The sequence below is a fragment of the Heloderma suspectum genome, chromosome 5 (genome assembly GCF_057233095.1).
Source record: "Heloderma suspectum isolate Gila_16-S chromosome 5, 16-S_ref, whole genome shotgun sequence".
Classification (NCBI taxonomy): Eukaryota; Metazoa; Chordata; class Lepidosauria; order Squamata; family Helodermatidae; genus Heloderma; species Heloderma suspectum.
The window spans coordinates 185988113-186011262 of record NC_139462.1 but is presented as its reverse complement, the minus strand read 5'-3'; the positions used below and the strand labels follow the sequence as shown (position 1 = coordinate 186011262).

Here is a 23150-nt window from a genome sequence, read left to right as displayed (position 1 = left end):
AAAGGTCACATAGTGTTGGTGTAACTAAATCATTGCAAAGTGGCTATGAGTGCCCCAAAGGGGGCAATACTGACTGACCTTTCATCCTTCTTCAGGGCTTAGTAGCCCCCTCTCTTTTTATTTTACACAGGTTTGTGTATGTTCCTTTGGGGGTGACTCTGCCCTCTTGCCTTCCCATGGTGCTCACCAAGTCAGCAGCCCTCTCCTCCTTTCCACGCAGTCCACCCCTCTTAGGCAGCTGATTCCGTCTCCACCCTCTCTACACTTCTTCAGCAGTCTCCTCACTCTTCTCTCTCCCGCTTGTTGTCCATATCTCTTTGATTATTTCCCTCTCCTGCATGCCAGAAGCTTACCCTTTGCCCTCAGAGGCACCTGCAGCTCAAGTGACTGCAGACAGCAGGGATTGCCCAGTCCGTTGGCATCTCAGGGACGATGCTTGGCGCCGCAAAAGGCATGGACACCGTTGTTGGCTAAACAGCTACTGAACTCTCCCAAGCCACAGTTTGACCACCCCTGCAATATAGCTTACTCATAAGTTTCTGTACAAACTACATATTTTGTAAAAGGTATGGAAGTGAGGTAGCCATCAAGCCAATATTTTACATTTTCTGTAACCGTACTATTTTGCAAAACTATATGTGGCTATGGGTGCTTCCAAATGGACAGCTCCTAGCACTACCAAACAAAAGGCATTGGACCTGTTTGCACAATCCAACAGCCCACTGTGGTGACAGTGTGAACTCATTCACTATGTAGCTATTCCATCTTTCCCAACTTAATGGATTTTTTTGAGGTAATAAAAGAAGACAGAAGAAGTAGTGGGCAAACACGGGAGGGTTACAAACTGAAGATGATGTCTGGACCCCAGTAAAGCTCCATGTTTGAGGCAGGACATTTGCTCAATAAAAGCCTGGTCTAGAAATACCTAGAAAAATATCAATGCTATTATTAAAATGTATTTTCCATCAAAATCTCAGTGTGTCAATAGAGCTCCACAAATAAATACCAACCTTTAGGTATAATATATCAGCAAAAACAACCACAAAAATGCTTACTTGATTCAGAATATCTTGCTTCTGGAGAGCATGCAAAGAAATAAATTATGCATATACATTAATACAGTCTTGCCAACTCTCAGTTTCATTCTTAAAACAAAATTTTAAGCTAAAAGTTCAGTTTGTAGCTAAGTAGAGCAGAAAGTAATCATATAATGAAAAACATCTCCACATTTATGATGATGATGATACTACACTTAACCATGATATTATTATTAGTGTAATTGCAAAGAAATTATTCTAGCACAAATTAACAAAATGTTATGAACTGTTGACAGCCTTTTCTGCCATGCAACAAAGTTAATATAAGCTGCTATATAATTTCACATGAATCTTTTGTTTTATCAATCTTGACCAAAAATCTGGCAGACAGTTAAGTGCTCTAAGATTTCCCACAAATGAGAAATGATTGACTGGAATTCACCCTCCCATTTCTTTTTCTCAGCCATACCAAGTACAAACATGTTTCTTCTATGAAAAGTGCAAGCTGCCAAACCATCAGCAGAGCATCAAAGATGAGTCAAGGAAGATTCTTCACATTTTTACACTAAGATCCAATTGATTACAGGTAATCCAAAACTTTGCCTGTGTGAACATTCCATATGCCAGCATCTCATTGAAATCAGGTGTCCGTCATCCCACTTGCATATGTGTTAGTATGTTATGATTGAATAGGTGCTGCCTGTGCTGGCAAGCTGGTATTGTATGAATAGCAATCACAGAGCAAAATCCAACAGGGCGCTTATGCCCCCACCAATTCTCTTCTGCAAGGGGGGGATGCCACCAATTCCATTGTGCAAGCAGGACCCATTGCTTACACAAAGGAGATTTAGCACTAGCTTCCCCCAAAGCCCCAAAGCTCCGCAGACTTGCCTCATTCCAGAAACGACCATTTCTGTTTGTTTCAGGTTGCCCCAGAAGTGCTACATTGCCATTGCACAAGTGGTGGGGGTCACTTGCGCAACAGAATTGGTGGGGCACAAAAGAATCTCACCCCACTGGATTCTGCCCATGGGTCAGATTTAAATGACATGGCACATGGATATGTTCTGCTTGCTTGCCGGCATAATGTTTACATTGAGTGCGTCTGAAACAAAAGAGAGGAACCTATGAACTACTAGACGCCTGTGCAGGTGTTAACCTGCAAAACATGAGGGGTTAAACTGGAGAGGGAATGTGGGTGTGTATGCAAGTCCTGCCCCCAACATCACCACATGTCCATTTGCTCTTAGAGATCTTCACGTGTTTCACACAAAGAACTGAAAGATGTAACCTCCACATTTGGAAATCCTGCCTTATCAGGGGTCTCAATCATAGGCAGGTTTTTAGTCATGTCCAGCTGAACACACTTAACAACCTCCTTTCAGACCTTCATACTAAATGCATGAAGTGCATAGCCTGAAAACAGGTAAGCTTTTAAGGGCTTGTTACACTAAGCTTGCCCAATTTCTTTTACTTCACACAGATTCTTGTTTGTTTATAGCTCTAAAGCGCACCTTTCAGCATCTCTCATTTGTCCTTACAACCCCTCTGATTATTTTTATTCCCATTTTACAAGCGGAAAACTGAATGGAAGTTTACAGCCCTGAAAAGATGAGTGCAACCAGGCTACACTGAATTGCAGAGGGAGAAGCAGGACAACAGCAGCAGGCCTTCAACCTTACAAGTCCAAATCATACCTGTTAATTTTGTGCACAAGGTACAAACCATGCATGAAAGATAGAGCCTGATTTTGTACACAAGGTACATACCTTGTGCACAAAAGGTTTGGATTCCTGTATTGAGCAGGGGGTTGGACTCGATGGTCTTATAGGCCCCTTCCAACTCTACTATTCTATGATTCTATTCTATGAACCATGCTTGAAGGCTAGAGCCTAAATCCTGCTCTCCTTCCTTGCTATCAGTGTATCTTGACTGCAATTGCCTGCAAAGAGCTATTAAAGATGCAATCCTACGTGTGTTTAGACAGAGAAAAGGCCTACAATTCTGATTTTAGAAGATGAAAAGACAGACGAATAGGATGCAGAACATTAACTTTAGCAACTAGTGCAAATATTTAAAGTAAAAAGAAATTACCCCTTCGGGATTGTACTTTGCTAGCACACCATTACCATGGAATTCTTCCAAAACATCCCTAATTTTCTTTGTAGAATCTGCAAAAACAATGACAGAGACCATCTATTTATTCAAATATAGAGATAGCAATTATTTTTGCCTTAATCTCAGATTGTCTAGCATTCTATTTTCACCTGAACACTTGCACTTTACATCCCAAACCGTGACATATTCTGATGTTAGCAATATAAGCCACATGGATTTCAAAGTCAGTAGCATAGCAGAGAAGTTCAAGTATTAGCAAGAATCTGGATTGTGACCATTTGAGTAGCAATCACAGGTAAAACAAAAATCAGATAAGTAGATTTTGTTTTAGTCATTGCTTATATATACTCTATATTCTGTTTCAGAATTTGCCAGTTTTTGTAAGGGAATAAAGTTAAATTTGTTTTGTTTTGAAAAAAGAATTCCTGCACTCAAAGTGACTTTAAGGCATGTAATGGTACTTAAATGAAGCTGTACATTAGTCTAGATGTATAGAAAAAAGCATGTGTCATTCAAAATCTTCCCCCACAGATTATAAAAGGCAAACATTCCCCTTAAAAGCAAACTGTTGCCACTGCTATAGCTTCAATTTATTGAATTAAAACACTGAATTACGGTTTTATCCATGTCAAGCAAACCTGAAATTTCCAAAAGAAGTAAGGAGTTAGAATTCTGCAACTTAATAGCCCTACTTACGCACATAATTAACAAACTGGGAAAGTGGACCATGCCCACACACACAACAGCCTCATCTCCTCGCCATCAATTATTTCATCCAAAAACAGCACACAGTGGTTTCTGGAAATGATAGTTTATTCTCAACCCAGGATTTGGTCAAAGGTGTTCCTCCAAAATTATAGTCTCAAGAGAAGATAGATTTAATATCAAGTTCTAAATGTCATCTAATATCCATTTTTGCTGTAATTTACACCTATGAACAGAAATTAAAGTGAAAAAACTGAAGTGAGGCAGGAAACAAGTTTATAAAATAATCAGTTTATTTCTCTCTTCCCTCACACAGATATTGCAGAAAGAAATGTACACATTTTTTTCCTAAAAGAAACATAGATTGATAGATCAATAGATAGAGCGAGCTGGGAAAGTGAAAACATAAGCCTTGAAAAGACTATAGAAAGAGTAATTAAAAAATGTGAAGAGGGCTATAACAGAAGAATGAATGGAGGAATGACTGAAAACAGGGGCCAGATAGAATTATAGGTGGGGCTACACAGAATCCATTAAGAAACTCAGAAGTGGGAAGCTGACAGAGACAGTTGGGAGTTAGGGTACATAGAGACAGTGGAGTTTGGATGGACAGAGTTAGTGAGAGGAATTAGGGGCCAGAATTGGCATTAGAGTTAAGTAGGGAGAAGACATTAGAAGAGTTAGTGGGATGAGGGAGAGTTTAAGTCAGGGGTAGGCAACCTTTTGGGGCCCATAGGGGCATTTGACATTTTGAAAAAGTGTCCTAGGGGAACCACCACAAATTGCTATGGGAGGTAAAATGTTGGGAGCACCCTCTTCTTTGGATTTCCACCTTGATTCCACCCGCTCTGGATTTTCACCTTTCCCCACCCTCTGTCAAGTCATTTTTCAACAGAGCACCCTTTTCCCCTGCTCTATTAAAGTCAATGGAGCAAATTCTCACTCCATAGACTTTAATAGAGATGGAGAAAAGGGTCCCCTACCGAAAAACGGCCAGGGAGAAGACAGATGTTGCCCCAGGGGTCCTTGGTAGGAGGTGGCTTCCCCCCACCCCAAGACATTTTTTGGCAGTGGTCATTCTTCCCAGCTCTACAAAAAGGCAACGTCTGGAAAATGGAGCAAGATGACTCCATTGCATTTAACAGAACTGGGGCAAATAATTCCCCCTCTCCCCCCAAAAAAAACAGCTAGAGGCAAGGACTCTATTGACTCAAGTGTCCTTGGTGAGGGGCGGACTTCCCCACCCCACCCATTTTTCTGCATGGCACCCTTTCCCCACTTCTGTTGAAGTCCATGGAGCAACTTTGCTCCACTGACTTTAACAGAGGTAGGGGAAAGCGCAAAGACTGCAGGCACAGTCAAGGGTCTTGGCAGGCACCAGTGCACCTGTGGGCATTGTGTTGCTGGCCCTGGTTTAAGTGAAAGGCTGGTGGTAAGGATAGATGTTCAAGAGGTGAGTCAATGATGTTAGGTTATGTTATTAGATAAAACCATTATTTAGTATTCTCCATCACATGACTATTTGCTCTGGATGGAGAGCCAGCATGGTACAGTGGCTAGAGTGTCAGACTGGGAGTTGGGAGATCCGGGTTCTAGTCCCCACTTGGCCATGAAGTTCACTGGGTGACTTTGGGCCAGTCACAGACTCTCAGCCCAACCTACCTCACAGGGTTGTTGCTGTGAGGATAAAATGGAGAGGGGGAGGACAATTGTGTATGTGGCCTTGGGCTAGGAGGAGAAAGGTGGGATATAAATGTTGTAAATGTAATAAATAAATAAATAAATAAAATGTTATGTTGCATAAATATATTAAAATATATTTAATGTTTAACTATCGATGTTATGGTCTGGGTGGTTTCTAAGGTTGGCATCTCTCAACCCACATGCTGACTTTGATACACACATTTGGCAGAGATTCCTACTGCTCTCCTTAAATCAGTTAGGTGGTGGCACAAGGTTATTTTAGGGAGAATTGTTAACACTAATATTAACATTAATTATTAATATTTATAAAGCACCATCTATGTACATTGCATTTACAAATAATAAGATAACAGGTCTCTATCCGAAGGGACTCACAATCTAAAAACAGACACAAGGGAAACAGAGGAAGGGTGGAAAGCAGAGGCTGGAATAATCAGCGTTAACAATACGTGATTACTTCAGTTACATGTACTTTGGTTTACAGCGCAGTCCTCCACATGTCTACTCAAAAGTGTTATGTAGTTTTTTGGCCTACTCCAGTAGATCAGCCAGGCAGGCTATTTTTCAGAGAGGACAGTGATCCAGTTTTAAGAAAACAACAGATGCTTCTTCTTCTGGAACACGAACTAGACCTTCCTTCTTGAAACTCCACCCAACACACACACACACACACACACACACAGGCCTTCTTACTTCCAGAACCCTCTCTGACCTTCTGGGCCACCTCTCTCCACAGACAGCTCGCTTCTTAAGTATACATGAAGCATAAACAGACTTTGTGGCAGAATTAAGCCCTATTGAGTTCTATGAGATTTACTACAAGCTATATGTATAGATTGCAACCTTAATTATATTTTGGAGGGGCTTGGACTCAATGATCTTATAGGCCCCTTCCAACCCTACTATTCCATGATTTTTTGAATTTTTGAAACCCTTTCTATTTAACATGTTGTATTAAGGGTTTTCCACATTAATGCAAGCTCCCAGACATTAGGAAACTGCAGCTGTTGACCTTAACAGACACATTATTTAGTTGATATGGTATGGTATGGGTTCCAGCTTCACTACTACCTTGAGCTGGATGGTTGATCACTGGAATAGACACATGGAGCCTATACAACTGAAGTTAGGCATATAAAGCTACCATTCCACATTACAAGTGCCCAACTGGCAACCAGTACCATCCACGCGGGCAGAATGTGATTCATCTGTCTCACCCTTAATGTAGGTCCAAAAGTGTGGCCCTATAACTCTAGACTATATATCATCACGGATGCAATGAATATGAACTTGAGCACGCTCCGGGAGAGAGCGCAGGACAGGAAGGCCTGGCGTACTATGGTCCATGGGGTCACGAAGAGTCGGACACGACTGAACAACAACATATATTTTAGCATATGTCCAATCTACTTTGGCACTTTCTGAAACAAGATTCTTCTGGGATTCAATGGGTCTCTTAGTACCAGAGAGGATAATACTTCAACATTAGAAGCAGGGCCCGTCCAAGTTCTCCACCTTCTTTGGGATGGTCCCAAAGATGGTCCCAGGTTTAATCTTTAGCATCTCCAAGCTGAGCTAGGAAAGATCTCTATCTGAGACTATGGAGGGTCACTGCTGGTCAGTGGCCTGATTTGCATGCAACTCTGTGCTACTGTGCATGAGTCAGTGTGGGAGTGCACGCAGCTCGATTGATATTGCTTGGCTCCTTCTGCCAGAAGATATCCATCTGATATTCTCTGTACCTTCGTGTCTTCTTGTCTTTCTGATACTTTTGCTACTCCCTCTTGCTCTTGAACTATGAGTTCTTTGATCGGAGGACATGTGTGGGTTAGGATGGATGTTGACTGGTTATCAGTCTGTAGAAATTGCTGGGGAGATTTACTTGATTTAAATTTTTAAAATATAAAATATGCATTTATCCACACATTTCTATTCTTCTTCTTTAAAAAAAAAAAACATTTTTCAAAAGGGCAAAACTGCTCTGGAATTGGGCGGAGTGGCGGGGGGACCAGAAGCTTCCTGGTGACCTTACAGGGGTACCATGCACAGCTAGCTTCTGTTTCAAAACTTGCATAACTGATTATTTCAGAGCTCAGTTCTGGAGAGGATAAATTGCACGTGGTAAAGGTGGTTCCAGATTGTCCCACTTGCTATAAATATATTACATTATTTTATTTATTACATTTATATCCCACCTTTCTTCCATCGTGAAATTCAAAGTGGCAACATGTGGTTCTCAGGTGGTCTCCCCTCCAAGCACTGACTAGTCCCAGACCTGCTTAGCTTCAGCAAGGTGGCTGCCTCATGTGCCTTCAGACTATGCCCTGGGACATTACATGGGTCTCCACCCTAATAATTATTTACATATTCCTAAAGAATCTGCATAAGATTTTTGCACATTCCAAAGTTTGGAGCTTGAGCTGAACTTCTGCTTCAATATTTTATTTCCAATATTTATTTATTATTTATTTACATAATTTATATACCACTCTACACATAAACAGATCCGGGGCGGTGATCAATAACAGATAAAATGATAAATATCTGTAGTTTAATCTTGAAAACACAAATCCACCAAAAGGCTCTCAGCATAAAAAGTCATTGTATTTTTCACGCTACTGTAATAGTAAAGTCTAAATCCATAACCATGTATAGTCCAGAAGATGATGCCTTTGGTTAATAAAGAGTCTTCAAATTGTTATTCTCTTGGTAGCCATTTCACACACTGTGTTATCTAATGGCACTTTCCTTCTATTACAAACTCATAAATGATACACAAACTATAGTACCGTGTCTTTCTCAAGACATGTTTAGCAATGAATAATCTCCCAAAGCTGTCATTAAAGTCTGCAGTGTGGCCAACAGAACTGTGATACTGTATTACATGATTTTACATAAAATGGCTCCGAGGCAGGTTTGTACCAAATTTTTACGTGCAACATTTTTGGCATGAAAGGGGAATTTGAGGGAGATGAACTGTTTTACAAGACCCCCTCACCTCGTTTGCTACCTATTTACACCTGTTTCTTTACCCAATCTGCTGCTGGGCTGTAGTTTTGTTTTGGTCTTCTCTAAGTAATGTGTAGTCAAGTGGTCAAATCAGTCAATCCTAAAGGAAATCAACCCTGAATGCTCATTGGAAGGACAGATACTGAAGCTGAAGCTCAAATATTTTGGCCACCTAATGCGAAGAGAAAACTCTCTGGAAAAGACCCTGATGCTGGGAAAGACTGAAGGCAAAAGGAGAAGGGGACGGCAGAGGATGAGATGGCTAGATAGCATCACTGATGCCATGAATTAATTTGAGCACCCTCCGGGAGAGAGCGCAGGACAGAAAGGCCTGGCGTGCTATGGTCCATGGGGTCAAGAAGAGTCGGACACGACTGAACGACTGAACAACAAAAAGTAATGTGTACTCTGTGAAATGAGGAACACATTGTGAATACAGTGATGATATGACACCAGAGAAAGTGCAGGAAGCATTGCCCTCGCTCTGAATTGTCTTAGTGACATTGTCACATAGCTAAATCTGACTGGGATTCATGACACCATTATATAGCCAGACTGAGGGGAACGCTTCTTGCTCTCACTCAAGCATTTCTGCTCCTGTTTCCACCCTTCACACAGAAACACACATGTGCACACCAGTGTTCATGGCAGGAGAAAAAAGGAAGCAGAAAGATTTAATTTCAAATTAGGCAAGATTGAATAACATATGTTAAAAATGCATTAAGCCTGCCATGCAAGCGGGATGGTATCCAACCAAACTTACAGCACTGCCCCCTCAATTAGCTAAAAATGGTTTTTTTGCAGGTTGCGAAAGTGTTTGAGAAAAATATCACCTCTTTCAGCTCAGCCCTATTCCAATCACCACAAAACTGCAAATTATTTGTGTATATTTATGAAATAGCACAACACCATACACACTAATTCAAAGAACCTTATTCAGACTAAACTGGAAGAAGGGTGGGATGAAGATCACCCGCCTTTTAAAAGTCAGAGAAGGTATTTTACAAACAACATAAAACGTGATGCAGGGATGAAAGAAGCAATTATTTTACTTCACAGAAGTGACCTTGAAAGCACTCCGAGAGATCTAAACGGAACGTATTCTTCTAAATCAGTCTGCTATGGATGCCACTAAACCCTGCCTTGGCAAACACTGTGTTTAAGGCAAACTGGGAGTACTGAGGCACATTAGAGAAACACATGGAAAACCTAATCACAGGGAAAAGTTCTTCAAGGTTCTCTACCACAAGATGGAAAAACTCAAGATGAAAAACAGTTCTATTTGGGCTATGTCACGATATCACTGCCTGGGTTCCTATGACACGGCAAGCCATGTGCCCTCAGACACCATGCAAAAATGACAGCCATGGGCACCTAGCATGACCCAACAGCCCCCTTGGGTAAATTATGCTGAGGTGGGCTGCTGTGTTGTGTGAGCTGTATTTAATGTTAGTCCTACATGGAATAGACCCATTGAAATGACTGGGATTCAAGTTAGTTAAGTCCCATTCATTTAAACGGTTCTAAGGAGGACAAACACTGGATCCAACCTATAGGCCTCAAAAACCCTCCACCCTCTGCTTTGCTATGATTAGGCACCGCTAAGCACACTGATTTCATTTGTGCCAAAACACAATGTAGCAGAAATCTGTTTTCAGCAGTCTTTCCCTCTGCAGAAGAAATATAAATGTTTCAAAGGCAAGTACTTACACTCTGCATACTTCTGAAGCTGAGAGAATTCTGAAGGACTGAGGTTAGCCCACTTCTCCTGGTTCATCATAATGATCCCAAATTGCAGTTTCACATACCAGACAGTCGTGCTGTTTGCTTCATGGGGTGGCCATTAAAATACCTCCCAGAAATTTTTCAGTTTAGATTCCCAATGATCAGATATTCAGGAAGAATACAGTCACTCTGCCTTAACTTTTAGATGATGCTTATTTTCTGAAGCTTCTGGCATTGATGATATACAAAAACACTGTTAAGAGAAGAAGACACAATTAAAAGATACGGCAGTCAAATGCAGAAAACATTGCAACTTTTGAGGACATGTTCTAGAGAATATTCCTAAACATTCCACATTGTGAGCATTTGCTGTTACTGCTCCATTAGAGATGGGAAACTATCAGATTGGAAACTAGCAAATTCACACCTCCAAGAAATCAGCATTGCTCAAGAGCAAGTCTGGTGGCTGGCCCTAATGACATGACTATGAGCAGGTCCATGCTCTACAGTGAGATGATGCTGGGATCTCTGGATATCAGTAAGACTGGGGCCTGCTAAACAATATGTGGCCGATGACCTTTTATTTTGGACTTCATTGTTTTACTTCCAAAAAGGTAGCTATGTTTGTCTTTTGCAGCAAAAACAGAGCCTTGTGGCATCTTTTTTGTTTTGCCCACACACACACACACACACACACACACCGCCAAACAATTTTGTGCAAACAAAGTATAGTCACATGGTAATTTTAATCTTAGATTCAAATGTCTTTAAGAATGTAAATTTAATTTACAGTGGGCAGTATCTAATGCTGCCACCGTGCCTCCGCTGTTTGTGCTGCACCAGCAGGACCCACCACTAGTGCAACAGGAAGCTTCTGCTTCCTAGAGCAACCATTTCAACGAGCCAAAACACTTGTTTCCAGAATGGACAGGTCAGCGGATCTCCTTTCTCCCAGCTCTACTGACCATTCTGGAAACAAGTGTTTCAGCTCATTTCCAACTGCTTTAAGAAGTGCTAGCTTCCCATTGCACTAGTGGTGGGTCCTGCTGGTGTGCAGAAAACATTATGTGGTAATTGGAAACTATAGAGCTAAAAATGGTCTCCAGTTATTATGGGCTGGAGTTTAGACTCCAGCCCTTTAGCTTGTGCTTACTTGCGTTTTCCTGTTTAGTTCAATGTTAGCCTGTTCCTCAATAAACAGCCTCTTGTTGTTTGGGCCTACAAGTGAGTAGTCTGTTTCATTTATATTGTCAAAATGAGAATTTAACACACTGGATATTGCCCAAGGTGTTTGCCGCAAACGTGCTTTCAACCGGGGGGGCGGGGGGCGTATTTTTTTTTAGTATAGGAGAATGCGAACCCAAAACATCCAGGAACTATTATTCAATAAGCTGTAAGCAGGATAAAATGCTTACATAACATACAAACCAGACAAGAATGGATAAGAATTAGAAAGCTATACATGTTATTTGAAACTTCTTCAAATTGTGTGTTACTCTTCCAGGATCGTGTGCCACTGAAATTTATGCCCCTTATGTCTAGTAACGCACTAAATGCTTCCAGTCATGATCAACTATTTCACCCCCTAAGGTCTAACATGGGATGTCTTGCACTGCAGGCTTTTCATACTCCCTTAATTCTAGACTTTTCCAATAGTTTTGTTAAAGCAAGGTTCCTACCCTACTGAAGTCAATAATCACTGAATGAGTCCCCTTGAGACTGTTCTTTCCTGGATTCAGTATCTAAACCTGGCATTAATTAGTTTGGCAAGTAGAATAAAGGGCAAGCTCAGCTCAGTTGGCACTGATGTTTCCTAAATCATGTTTTCCCCATATGCAAAGCTGATTATTTTGATACATAGAAAGTTATAATAAATGAAAAATGAATTGCAATAACTCCAGAGGAAAGGGATTCTGGTGAAGAACTACATGCAAGAGTCAAAAGTTTCCCTTTTACAAACCGTGAAGTGGCATACATTTCACTACAGGCCTGGAGAGCAGAGGGAATGGAGCATGGGCAGGTTGGCACTCTTCTGGCAGGGTTTTGTGCCATTGCAAATGCTGCACGACAGGCAGAAATTCAACCTGTGCTGCTTTCCATATCATGGAGATGTCATTTTGAAGGAAGCTTCACCAGCTGAACTTCTGCCTGCCATGTAGCTGTTACTGAGGCACAAGAGCCCTACCACCAAAAAGGTGAATAGGAGCTTACTAGCAATCGCAGTATGATATCCATGGCTGCTGTTCCATGTACATTAACACATGATATAATTGAGAAGAAGTGAACTGAAGAACCATCTTCAGTTATTCATCCATACATGCACATGATTAGTATCACATGAGGGGGAGGGCAGGGATAAACTCATTGGCCCCTCCCGCTCCTTGCATGCATGCCACTGGTTCCATTGCCCTCCACATGGAGGGGTAACTTCTTCAGTGGGGAGCCAGCTCTACTCATGTAGGCTCTCCACACAGTCCAAAAACTCTGGAAGATCAGGCTTCTAAGGGTCAAACTACATGCTACATTAATTGCATAGCATGTAGCTGAGGCTTATCTTTGTTTTACTTTAGAGGAAACCATGGCATCAATTCATTCTTGTTGTTCAGTTGTTCAGTCATGTCCGACTCTTCGTGACCCCATGGACCATAGCACGCCAGGCACGCCATCAATTCATACCAAAAGAAAAAAACAAAAGATCTATACTGAGCACAATTTGTATTGTCAACTGCCTACAGCTCAAACTTGAGGATAGTCACTGGTTATCTCTTATACGTCAAGAAAAAAAGAATTGTGTGAACTTTTAATAAGACAACTGACTTTTTATGTTTTCCTGATGACCACCTTATGATTCCCCTTCATGGATCACTGCCTTGTTGTGGCGAAGGGGCTTGCGTATCTCAGTGAAGCCATAAGCTATGCCGTGCAGGGCCACCCAAGACGGACAGGTCATGGCAGAGAGTTCTGACAAAATGTGGTCCACTGGAGAAGGAAATGGCAACCCACTCCAGTATTCTTGCCAAGAAAACCCCATGGAACGTACAACAAGGCTAAAAGACATGACGCCAGAAGATGAGCTCCTCAGGTCGGAAGGTGTCCAATATACTACTGGGGAAGAGCAGAGGGTATTTCCAAGTAGCGCCAGAAAGAGTGAAGCGGCTGGGCCAAAGCTGAAAGGACACTCAGCTGTGGATGTGTCTGGTGGTGAAAAGAAAATCCGATGCTGTAAAGAACAATATTGTTTAGGAACCTGGAATGTCAGATCAATGAATCAAGGTAAGCTGGAGGTAGTCAAACATGAGATGGCAAGATTGAACATCGACATCTTGGGAATCAGCGAACTAAAATGGACAGGCATGGGCGAATTTAATTCAGGTGACCATCATATCTACTATTGTGGGCAAGAATCCCTTAGAAGAAATGGAGTAGCACTCATAGTCAACAAAAGGGTGGGAAAAGCAGTATTGGGGTACAATCTTAAAAATGATAGAATGATCTCAGTACGAATCCAAGGCAAACCATTCAACATCACAGTAATTCAAGTCTATGCCCCAACCACTGAGGCCGAAGAAGCTGAGGTTGATCGGTTCTATGAAGACCTACAACACCTTCTAGAACTAACACCAAAAAAAGATGTCCTCTTCATCATAGGGGATTGGAATGCTAAAGTAGGAAGTCAAGAAATCACTGGGATAACAGGCAGGCATGGCCTTGGTGTACAAAATGAAGCAGGGCAAAAGCTAATAGAGTTTTGCCAAGAGAACACACTGATCATAGCAAACACTCTTTTCCAACAGCACAAGAGACGACTCTACACATGGACATCACCAGATGGTCAATATCGAAATCAGATTGATTATGTCCTTTGCAGCCAAAGTTGGAGAAGCTCTATATAGTCAGTAAAAACAAGACCTGGAGCTGACTGTGGCTCAGATCATGAGCTTCTTATTGCAAAATTTCGGCTTAAAATGAAGAACGTAGGGAAAACCACTAAACCATTCAGGTATGACCTAAATCATATCCCTTATGAATACACAGTGGAGGTGAGGAATAGATTTCAGGGATTAGTCCTGATAGACAGAGTGCCTGAGGAACTATGGCCAGAGGTCTGTAACACTGTTCAGGAGGCAGCAACGAAATCCATCCCAAAGAAAAAGAAATGCAAGAAAGCCAAGTGGCTGTCTGATGAGGCTTTACAAGTCGCTGAGGAAAGAAGGGAAGCGAAAAGCAAGGGAGAAAGGGGAAGATATATCCAACTGAATACAGAGTTCCAGAGAATAGCAAGGAGAGACAAGAAGGCCTTCTTAAATGAACAATGCAAAGAAATCGAGGAAAACAACAGAATGGGAAAGACTAGAGATCTCTTCAAGAAAATGGGAGATCTCAAGGGAACGTTTTAGGCAAAGACGGGCATGATAAAGGACAAAGAAGGCAGGGAACTAACAGAAGCAGCTGAGATTAAGAAGAGGTGGAAAGAATACACAGAAGAACTATACAGGAAAGATCTTAATGTCCCTGATAGCCATGATAGTGCTGTCACTGAACTTGAGCCAGACATCCTAGAGAGTGAAGTCAAGTGGGCCTTAGGAAGCATTAGTAACAACAAAGCTAGCGGAGATGACAGTATTCCAACTAAGCTATTTAAAATCCTAAAAGATGATGCTGTTAAAGTGCTGCATTCAATATGCCAACAAATTTGGAACACTCAACAATGGCCGCAAGACTGGAAAAGGTCAGTTTACATTCCAGTTCCAAAGAAGGGCAATGCCAAAGAGTGTTCAAACTACCGCACCATTGCGCTCATTTCACATGCCAGCAAGGTGATGCTCAAAATCCTACAAGCTAGGCTTCAGCAGTATGCGAACCGAGAACTACCGGAAGTACAAGCTGGGTTTCGAAGAGGCAGAGGAACTAGAGATCAAATCGCCAACATTCGCTGGATCATGGAGAAAGCAAGAGAATTCCAGAAAAACGTCTATTTCTGCTTCATTGACTACGCTAAAGCCTTTGATTGTGTGGATCACAACAAACTGTGGCAAATTCTTAAAGTGATGGGAGTACCAGACCACCTTACCTGTCTCCTGAGAAACCTGTACGAGGGTCAAGAAGCAACAGTAAGAACCAGACATGGAACAACCGAGTGGTTCAAAATTGGGAAAGGAGTACGACAAGGCTGCATATTGTCGCCCTGCTTATTTAACTTATATGCAGAGTACATCATGAGAAATGCCGGGTTGGATGACTCAGAGGTCAGAATTAAGATTGCTGGGAGAATTATCAACAACCTCCGATATGCGGACGATACCACCCTAATGGCAGAAAGCGAAGAGGATCTAAAGAGCCTCTTGTTGAGGGTGAAAGAGGAGAGTGCAAAAGCTGGTTTGAAACTCAACATTAAAAAAAACAAAGATCATGGCATCTGGCCCTATCACTTCCTGGCATATAGAAGGGGAAGAAATGGAAGAAGTGACAGATTTTACTTTCTTGGGCTCCAAGATCACCGCAGATGGTGACTGTAGCCATGAAATTAGAAGATGCTTGCTCCTTGGGAGGAAAGCTATGGCCAACCTAGACAGCATAGTAAGAAGCAGAGACATCACCTTGCCGACAAAGGTCCATCTAATCAAAGCTATGGTTTTCCCAGTAGTAATGTATGGCTGTGAGAGCTGGACTATAAGGAAGGCTGAGCGCCGAAGAATCGATGCTTTCAAACTGTGGTGCTGGAGAAGACTCTTACGAGTGCCCTGGACTGCAAGGAGGTCAAATCAGTCCATCCTAAAGGAAATCAACCCTGAGTGCTTATTGGAAGGACAGATACTGAAACTGAAGCTCAAATATTTTGGCCACCTAATGCGAAGAGAAAACTCTCTGGAAAAGACCCTGATGCTGGGAAAGACTGAAGGCAAAAGGAGAAGGGGACGGCAGAGGATGAGATGGCTAGATAGCATCACCGATGCAATGAATATGAACTTGAGCATGCTCCGGGAGAGAGCGCAGGACAGGAAGGCCTGGCGTGCTATGGTCCATGGGGTCACGAAGAGTCGGACACGACTGAACAACAACAACCTTATTTTTAAATCGTTGCTTCATGCAATTTATTATTGTCTTAACATTTAATGCTATTAAAACTGCTACTGGAGTTTCTAATTCTATTACATTCCCTTGTTTTAATGTCAGTACACGGCCCTTAGTGACAGCCTGCTTCAGCAATTTAATAAGAGACATTTCATTTGAACAAATTGCATCAACATTAATGTCAATGGCTGATCAAGAAGCAACGGGCAGAGCAGAGAAAGGCAAGAATATAGGGAAGGCACTTTTGTTTTAGTACTGTGAATGCCCCGGCTTAGAGAGGAAAGGTAATGGCATTTGATGCTCTATGGCTTTTACAATCTCATTCTCAACCCCACCCTCCTCTACCTCTCTCACACACAATAGGAAACTCACAATGAAGGTAATCATTCATATGATTACCAAAGACCCATAAAATGGTGCTATTTAGAACCCAAATGGGATCCAGTGTGTGGGTCAATTAAATGAGAACAAAGCATTTTTTTCTGACAGTAGAACCATGAGAAAGTGGAGTTCATGAATCTGGTGGATGTCATTATTAGCTAGGGACTCAACAGGAAAAGAGAAAAGTTCTCAAATGTCAGAACAGCATAAAATGACTAAGAATTGCTAACATGGTGCTGCCAAAGAGAGAACAAATTGAATACCTGAATGCACTTCTAATAGGCAACCACTAAGGAGATGGGGGCGGGGAGGAGAAGTAAACCTCGTACACACCAGTACCAACTTTCCCAGAGCCATCTCTTCCCCGATAAAAATAATGCTTTCAGATGTTTTGTATGGAGGGGATAGACAGTCCTTTTTCTGCCTGATCACCAACACATTCATTGTAAGGTCTGAAAAAGGCCCCCACCAACCCACGTGCACTAGTACAAATGTAGGGCTATCTCAGTGTTATTAGGATCCCTTGTTTTTTAAAGGGTCCTTTAAAAGCAGGGGATTCTGACAGCATGGAGAGAGACCTACATGTATACACCTTAAAATGTATGTGCGGATGTCAGGCACGCACAATCCTATTTCCTCCCGACACGTGTTCATATAACATCCAAAAGGGGCTATGGGGGAAAACGCTCCTTCATCCCACTTTTCTTCTCTTTAAATATGTCTTTAGATTTTATTTTATTTTTAGAAATGTTTATATTTCAGGTCCTAAAGAACTCCCTACTACCAAAACTCAAGAGTTCCACAAACTGATTTTCTGCTGCCACCATTCACTTGGAACACTTTAAAACCTCGATAGTAGCTTGGTATATAAGGCTTAGGCATAAGATGGGCACCAACAGTAGAGACAGGGGTTTTTTTATTAATGGCTTTATATACACAATGGGATAGAGCGTTATTTAAATTATAGGATGGGAATGGTTAAATGTACTTAAATGAAACATCCTTGGTTACTGTACCCAATAAGGGAGTCTTCCCTGCTATGAAAGCTCTAAGTAACATTTCTCCCCAGATTGAATTCTGGCCTATTCAGATACATTATAGTCTCACAGAGGTCATGCAAAGTATTTAAACAAACAGGTGAAAATACAGTATTTCTTCACATGTGCATGCAAGCACTGACCACCAGCATCTCAAATATCTGAGAACAGTCCTCAGATTAATGCAGGACCGATAAACATGCATGAAGTCATATCTAGAATAGTGTTCAATTTTGATTGTCCATGTTTAAGATAGATATTAGGCACAAAGTACATCAACCAAAATAGGAGTGGGGAACCTTTTCCAGCCCAAGGGCTGAATTCCAATGAGGAAAAGGTCTCAGAGGATGCATTCCAGAACTGGGTGGGGTCAAGGTGAGCAGGGCCCAAAAGTAAGCCCCACTGAATTCAATTGAGCTTACTCAGAAAAGCACAGAACTGTATACGTATCTATTCAGAAGTAAGTCATCCACCATTCAATCTGAATATCATCCAAGAGTAAAACTCAGTTACGCTTTCAAATACACACATTCCCACCATACAGAAGTCAACCACCATTCAGTCTGAATTACTCAGACCTAAGCATGAGTAGCATCCATAATGCAATCAAAGGGTGGGGTTGGGGGAATACTTCATTACTCGACTGTTATAGGTTCAGACATGATGAGTGGGAACATTAGCAGAGACAACTTTAGGCATGGCCAAGTAGGAAGCTGCACTTGCAGCTCCAGAGAACTAAGGAACAAGCTCCGGAAAGTGACCAAAACACCCAAAGATTTCCAAGGTACAGTGTAGTGCTTCAGAAATGCAGAGCAGGAACCTGAAGGGACCAGAAGGCCAGGAAGAAGACAGAATGCCTTTTTGGCCAGAGAGAAGCTGGAATGCAGTTGAAAAGCACAGCTCAGATTGTGTTCCAGTGAGCAAATGAATGAAGCGATCAAAGGCAGGAGAACGTGGCAGCAAAAGTGGGTATACCCATTGCGGAGACCTTAATGAGCCTTCAATGACTACAGGAATGGAAGACCTATTAAGAGCTTATGATTTGTTTAGTGAAAAGGGAGCATATTTAACATTATGCTTTGTTGTTGTTGTTGTTCAGTCGTGTCCGACTCTTCGTGACCCCATGGACCATAGCACGCCAGGCCTTCCTGTCCTGCGCTCTCTCCCGGAGCGTGCTCAAGTTCATATTCATTGCATCCGTGATGCTATCTAGCCATCTCATCCTCTGCCGTCCCCTTCTCCTTTGGCCTTCAGTCTTTCCCAGCATCAGGGTCTTTTCCAGGGAGTTTTCTCTTCGCATTAGGTGGCCAAAATATTGGAGCTTCAGCTTCATTATCTGTCCTTCCAATGAGCACTCAGGGTTGATTTCCTTTAGGATGGACTGATCTGACCTCCTTGCAGTCCAGGGCACTCGTAAGAGTCTTCTCCAGCACCACAGTTCGAAAGCATCAATTCTTCGGCGCTCAGCCTTCCTTATAGTCCAGCTCTCACAGCCATACATTGCTACTGGGAAAACCATAGTTTTGATTATACAAATCTTTGTCGGCAAGGTGATGTCTCTGCTTCTTACTATGCTGTCTAGGTTGGCCATAGCTTTCCTCCCAAGGAGCAAGCGTCTTTTAATTTCATGGCTACAGTCACCGTCTGCGGTGATCTTGGAGCCCAAGAAAGTAAAATCTGTCACTGCTTCCATTTCTTCCCCTTCTATATGCCAGGAAGTGATGGGGCCAGATGCCATGATCTTAGTTTTTTTAATGTTGAGTTTCAAACCAGCTTTTGCACTCTCCTCTTTCACCCTCAACAAGAGGCTCTTGAGATCCTCTTCGCTTTCTGCCATTAGGGTGGAACATTATGCTTAGAATGCTGCTAAGAATATTTCAATTCATAGTTCCCATTTTTTGTGCCTAGGGAGGTACCTACACTGGAGGCATTTAAGATGAGGCTGGACAGCCACCTATCAGGGATGCTCTGACTTGGATTCCTGCATTGAGCAGGGCGTTGGACTCGATGGTCTTATAGGCCCCTTCCAACCCTACTATTCTATGATTCTACCACACCCAAACCCAAAGAAAGCAAATGCTTTTAAAATGTGCCAGTTAAATTCTGGATTCGCAAAGGCTCTTTCCTTTTTGAGTTGGGAGTGCCTTTTGTGTAACAAAACTTAATCGAATTATCTTTCAGACTTGATATTACTTTGAGGCTTACAAGAAAATAATACTTAATTCAAGTGCTTTCTACAAGAAGTCTCAAGGACCTTGTTTTCAGAAACCTAAATCCTGTAAAAGGGCTGCCTGATTTAAAATATAAAGAAGCAAAAGCCTTCCATTTTTATCTGTATTCATGGACCTGCATAATAATGAAACCATGTTCACTATCATTTAAATACTGCTATTATTTAAAAAAAAAAAACTTATCTCAGATACTATCTCTTTTGGGATCCACGCATTATACATAAAATGTTCAATTCGAATGACGATAATATATTTAGACATGGGCTGCAAATTTAGCATGCACTTATTACAAAAGAAAATTTCAGTGAAATGAATGGGACTTACATGGATAAAACAGATGCAAGCCAGAAAAGCTCCGCAGGTTTTAAGCCCCACCACATGCAACAACCACAGCTTAGACACCCTTGCAGACATGGAGTTTCCATTGTTTGGAATGGAAGGGGCAGAGCCATGTGTGCATCAGGGGAAATTTTCCTTCCCTAACTAGCCATTGGACAAGCCCCATCCATACCAGTAGTTTCGCTTTGATGGGCTAAAATCCTATCCACACTTATTTGTGAATCCTATTGAACTCAGTGATTCTTCCTTATAAGTAAACTCACTCACACTGGCCAGGACAGAACAGGGGATATTTTTGATGAGCTTTTCAGCCCAGGACCCATATATTTCCATCCCCCCACCCTCCATTGACAGCAAGGGGAAATTAGCTATGCCATTTCCAGGGCTGGTATAGCTGACAGGCCCAGTATGGGGGAATAGAGCAGCTTTGGATCCAGCCAATCAAAGCCAGTTCCTCCACAGGTGGTTCCACCTGGTAGCATCCATGGGAGAATGGTAGGCAAAAACTGCCCACCTAGGCACTACTGAGGGCACCATTGCAATGGGGCTCTCCCCACTGGCAGCCCTCCTCTCCACCAGCAAAGGCTGGTGGAGGGCCACCAACGCACCATCCTAACCCTCTCCAGCCATTAATAGTCAGTGGTTAGGGCTGTGCTCTTACAAAAATCCTATCTAATACTAGTATTTTAACTTGATCCTTAGTCAGTTGATTACGTGTACCAAAAATTTGGTACACATAATCTTGAATTTCTCTGAGAACCAAGGACTGCATTAGTCACTCACAGTAGTGGTCTAAGGGTGCTAACAAATTAATGCCTGGTGTCCATGAAAGCTATTGTAAACATAGGATTTTCTTAGCATAGCTAAGAGTCATGTTAGTTCTTATGAAAAGTTAATGCAAAACTTAGTATAACATCTGCCATGTCATGGGTTAAGAAATGTGGAATGTAAGAGAGATAAGATTAATAAATGTGTACTTTTAAAGATTTAGCATAGACCTGAAGTACAGAAAGTCTCAAAAAGTAGCCCATTGGGCTGAAGGCCTGGGACTTCAAGTGGTAAAAATAAAAATGATGTCTGAATTGGTGATTTAGGATTCTACTTTCTCTTAATAAAGCATAATACAAGTTTGCTTGTTTTCCTCTTCCCAGAAGGCTTTAACTTTAAAAGAATTTTGCAAATGATCTTAAATAAATAAATAAAACCCTGGATTTCCTGCATATTTTATTTGAGTATTCGTAGCCAGATGGAAGAGTTGCTGAAGGACAGGTGAACTATTACCATTAACCATAATTTATCTATTTTGGAAGGCATTTGGTGAATCATCCCATGTCTACTTTCTTCTTTCTCAAAAAAGAAAAAGCATTAATGAGCTATTGGCCCCAGGCAATTTATTTATTGTTTACTTAAAACATTTTTATCCTGCTCTTTAGCTGAAAAAGGCTCCCAAAGTGACATATGAATTAATAAAATGGCCCTTGCCCACAGGCTTATGGTCTAAAAGACACAACACAAAAGGAAAAGGGATTGGGAAGGAGGAGGAAAAAAAGCAAATTCAGGCACTAATTCTTAGTTTCACATTTTTATTGGTGTTCTTCTGGCAGGGAAGGGTGAAGTAAGCTCTCTGCAGCTTCTCCTTCTCTGACCATTGTTTGGGTCTAGTTTGGTCTCCCTCTTGCCATGATGTTCTTCCTGGGAGATGGCTTTTGATGACCAAATTATGGAACAGGTCAAAAGTTTTCAATACTTAGTTGGTATTCCATCTTTCCATTTCATGGTCTAAATATAGATCTTACACTCGTCAGATTGCTTTACTACTCTTTTTTTCCCTATACAAAAGGAAGTCAATATATTCCTGTAGCTATTACAGGTTTCAGTGCTAAGATGTCCACTCAGCTTCTTAAGGGAGCTGCTATTTGGGTCCGGAGAATGCCTTCACGTATTAACAGCATGCAAGTCAGATTTTTAAGAACCCTTTTGCACATCCCTAGATAGGGTCCCAAGGCAGCTATATTAATGGAGACAGAACAGTGCCCATTTGAAGTGGACTTGGCCAGCAGTCTTAAAGCTTCGGGTTAGGGCTTCTCTACACAAAGGCTTTTTATCCCACAACTTTACCGGGGCTTCTACCTCCACATTCTTTGTGGGAATAAGATCTTCCCTTTTCACATCCCCCCCCCCCACAGAGTTCCTTTATCTGCAAGCTCTATATGTTTCATTATACAGCCACTATGTGGTTCTATGTTATAGTGCCACTCCCTCTTTTCATTATGAAATTCAGCTCGAGTTATTTAAATAGCTCATTATCCGCAATCTTAAAAATGCAGGGATAAAGGTCAGAAAGCATGGGAGAGGCCTGGAGGCTGACGACATCATGTAAAGGAACTGCAAACTTCCGTGACTAACCAATCTCAATTGCAGGGCAAAAGCCCCATGTGGCGAAGCCCCTAAGATTTGCATCTTTAAGACAGCAGGGAGGTCCTGATGATAGTTACAATAGTGCTTGGATGGAGTGTGTGGCTCAGAAGAGCTTGTTCCATCAGGCTGTCATCTTCTTTCATTCTTCAAATGGGATTTGATCCTGCAATAGCCCTCATAAAGCAAAAACATTAGGATATTTTCTTTCAAGACCTTTCTGCTTGTGCATGTGTAACTTGCTCACATTGCTCTGTGAGCACCTTGTTCCTTATGAAACCCCTTTTCCATCAGCTGCTTATCTGACCGCTGCTTATATTTTAGCTACATTTGCATGTAGCTTAATACTGTAAGGCTTTTAGGTTGGCCCAATTTAA

General features: G+C 41.8%; 1 protein-coding gene across 2 annotated transcripts in view; it reads right to left on the bottom strand.

The window, feature by feature from the left end:
* The window catches only part of LOC146344947 (diacylglycerol kinase beta), a 325000-nt gene that overhangs the window by 284126 nt on the left and 17724 nt on the right, over positions 1 to 23150 (bottom strand). For both annotated transcript variants that reach the window (XR_014792619.1, XM_084860457.1), the window contains exons 2-4: positions 10284 to 10551; positions 3132 to 3208; positions 1056 to 1076 (exon numbers count right to left, since the gene is read on the bottom strand). Coding sequence is in view for 1 of the 2 variants with exons in the window: in XM_084860457.1 (XP_084716583.1) it covers positions 1056 to 1076; positions 3132 to 3208; positions 10284 to 10353 (168 nt within the window). In the remaining variant the exon portion in view is untranslated. The remainder of the gene's footprint in view (positions 1 to 1055; positions 1077 to 3131; positions 3209 to 10283; positions 10552 to 23150) is intronic.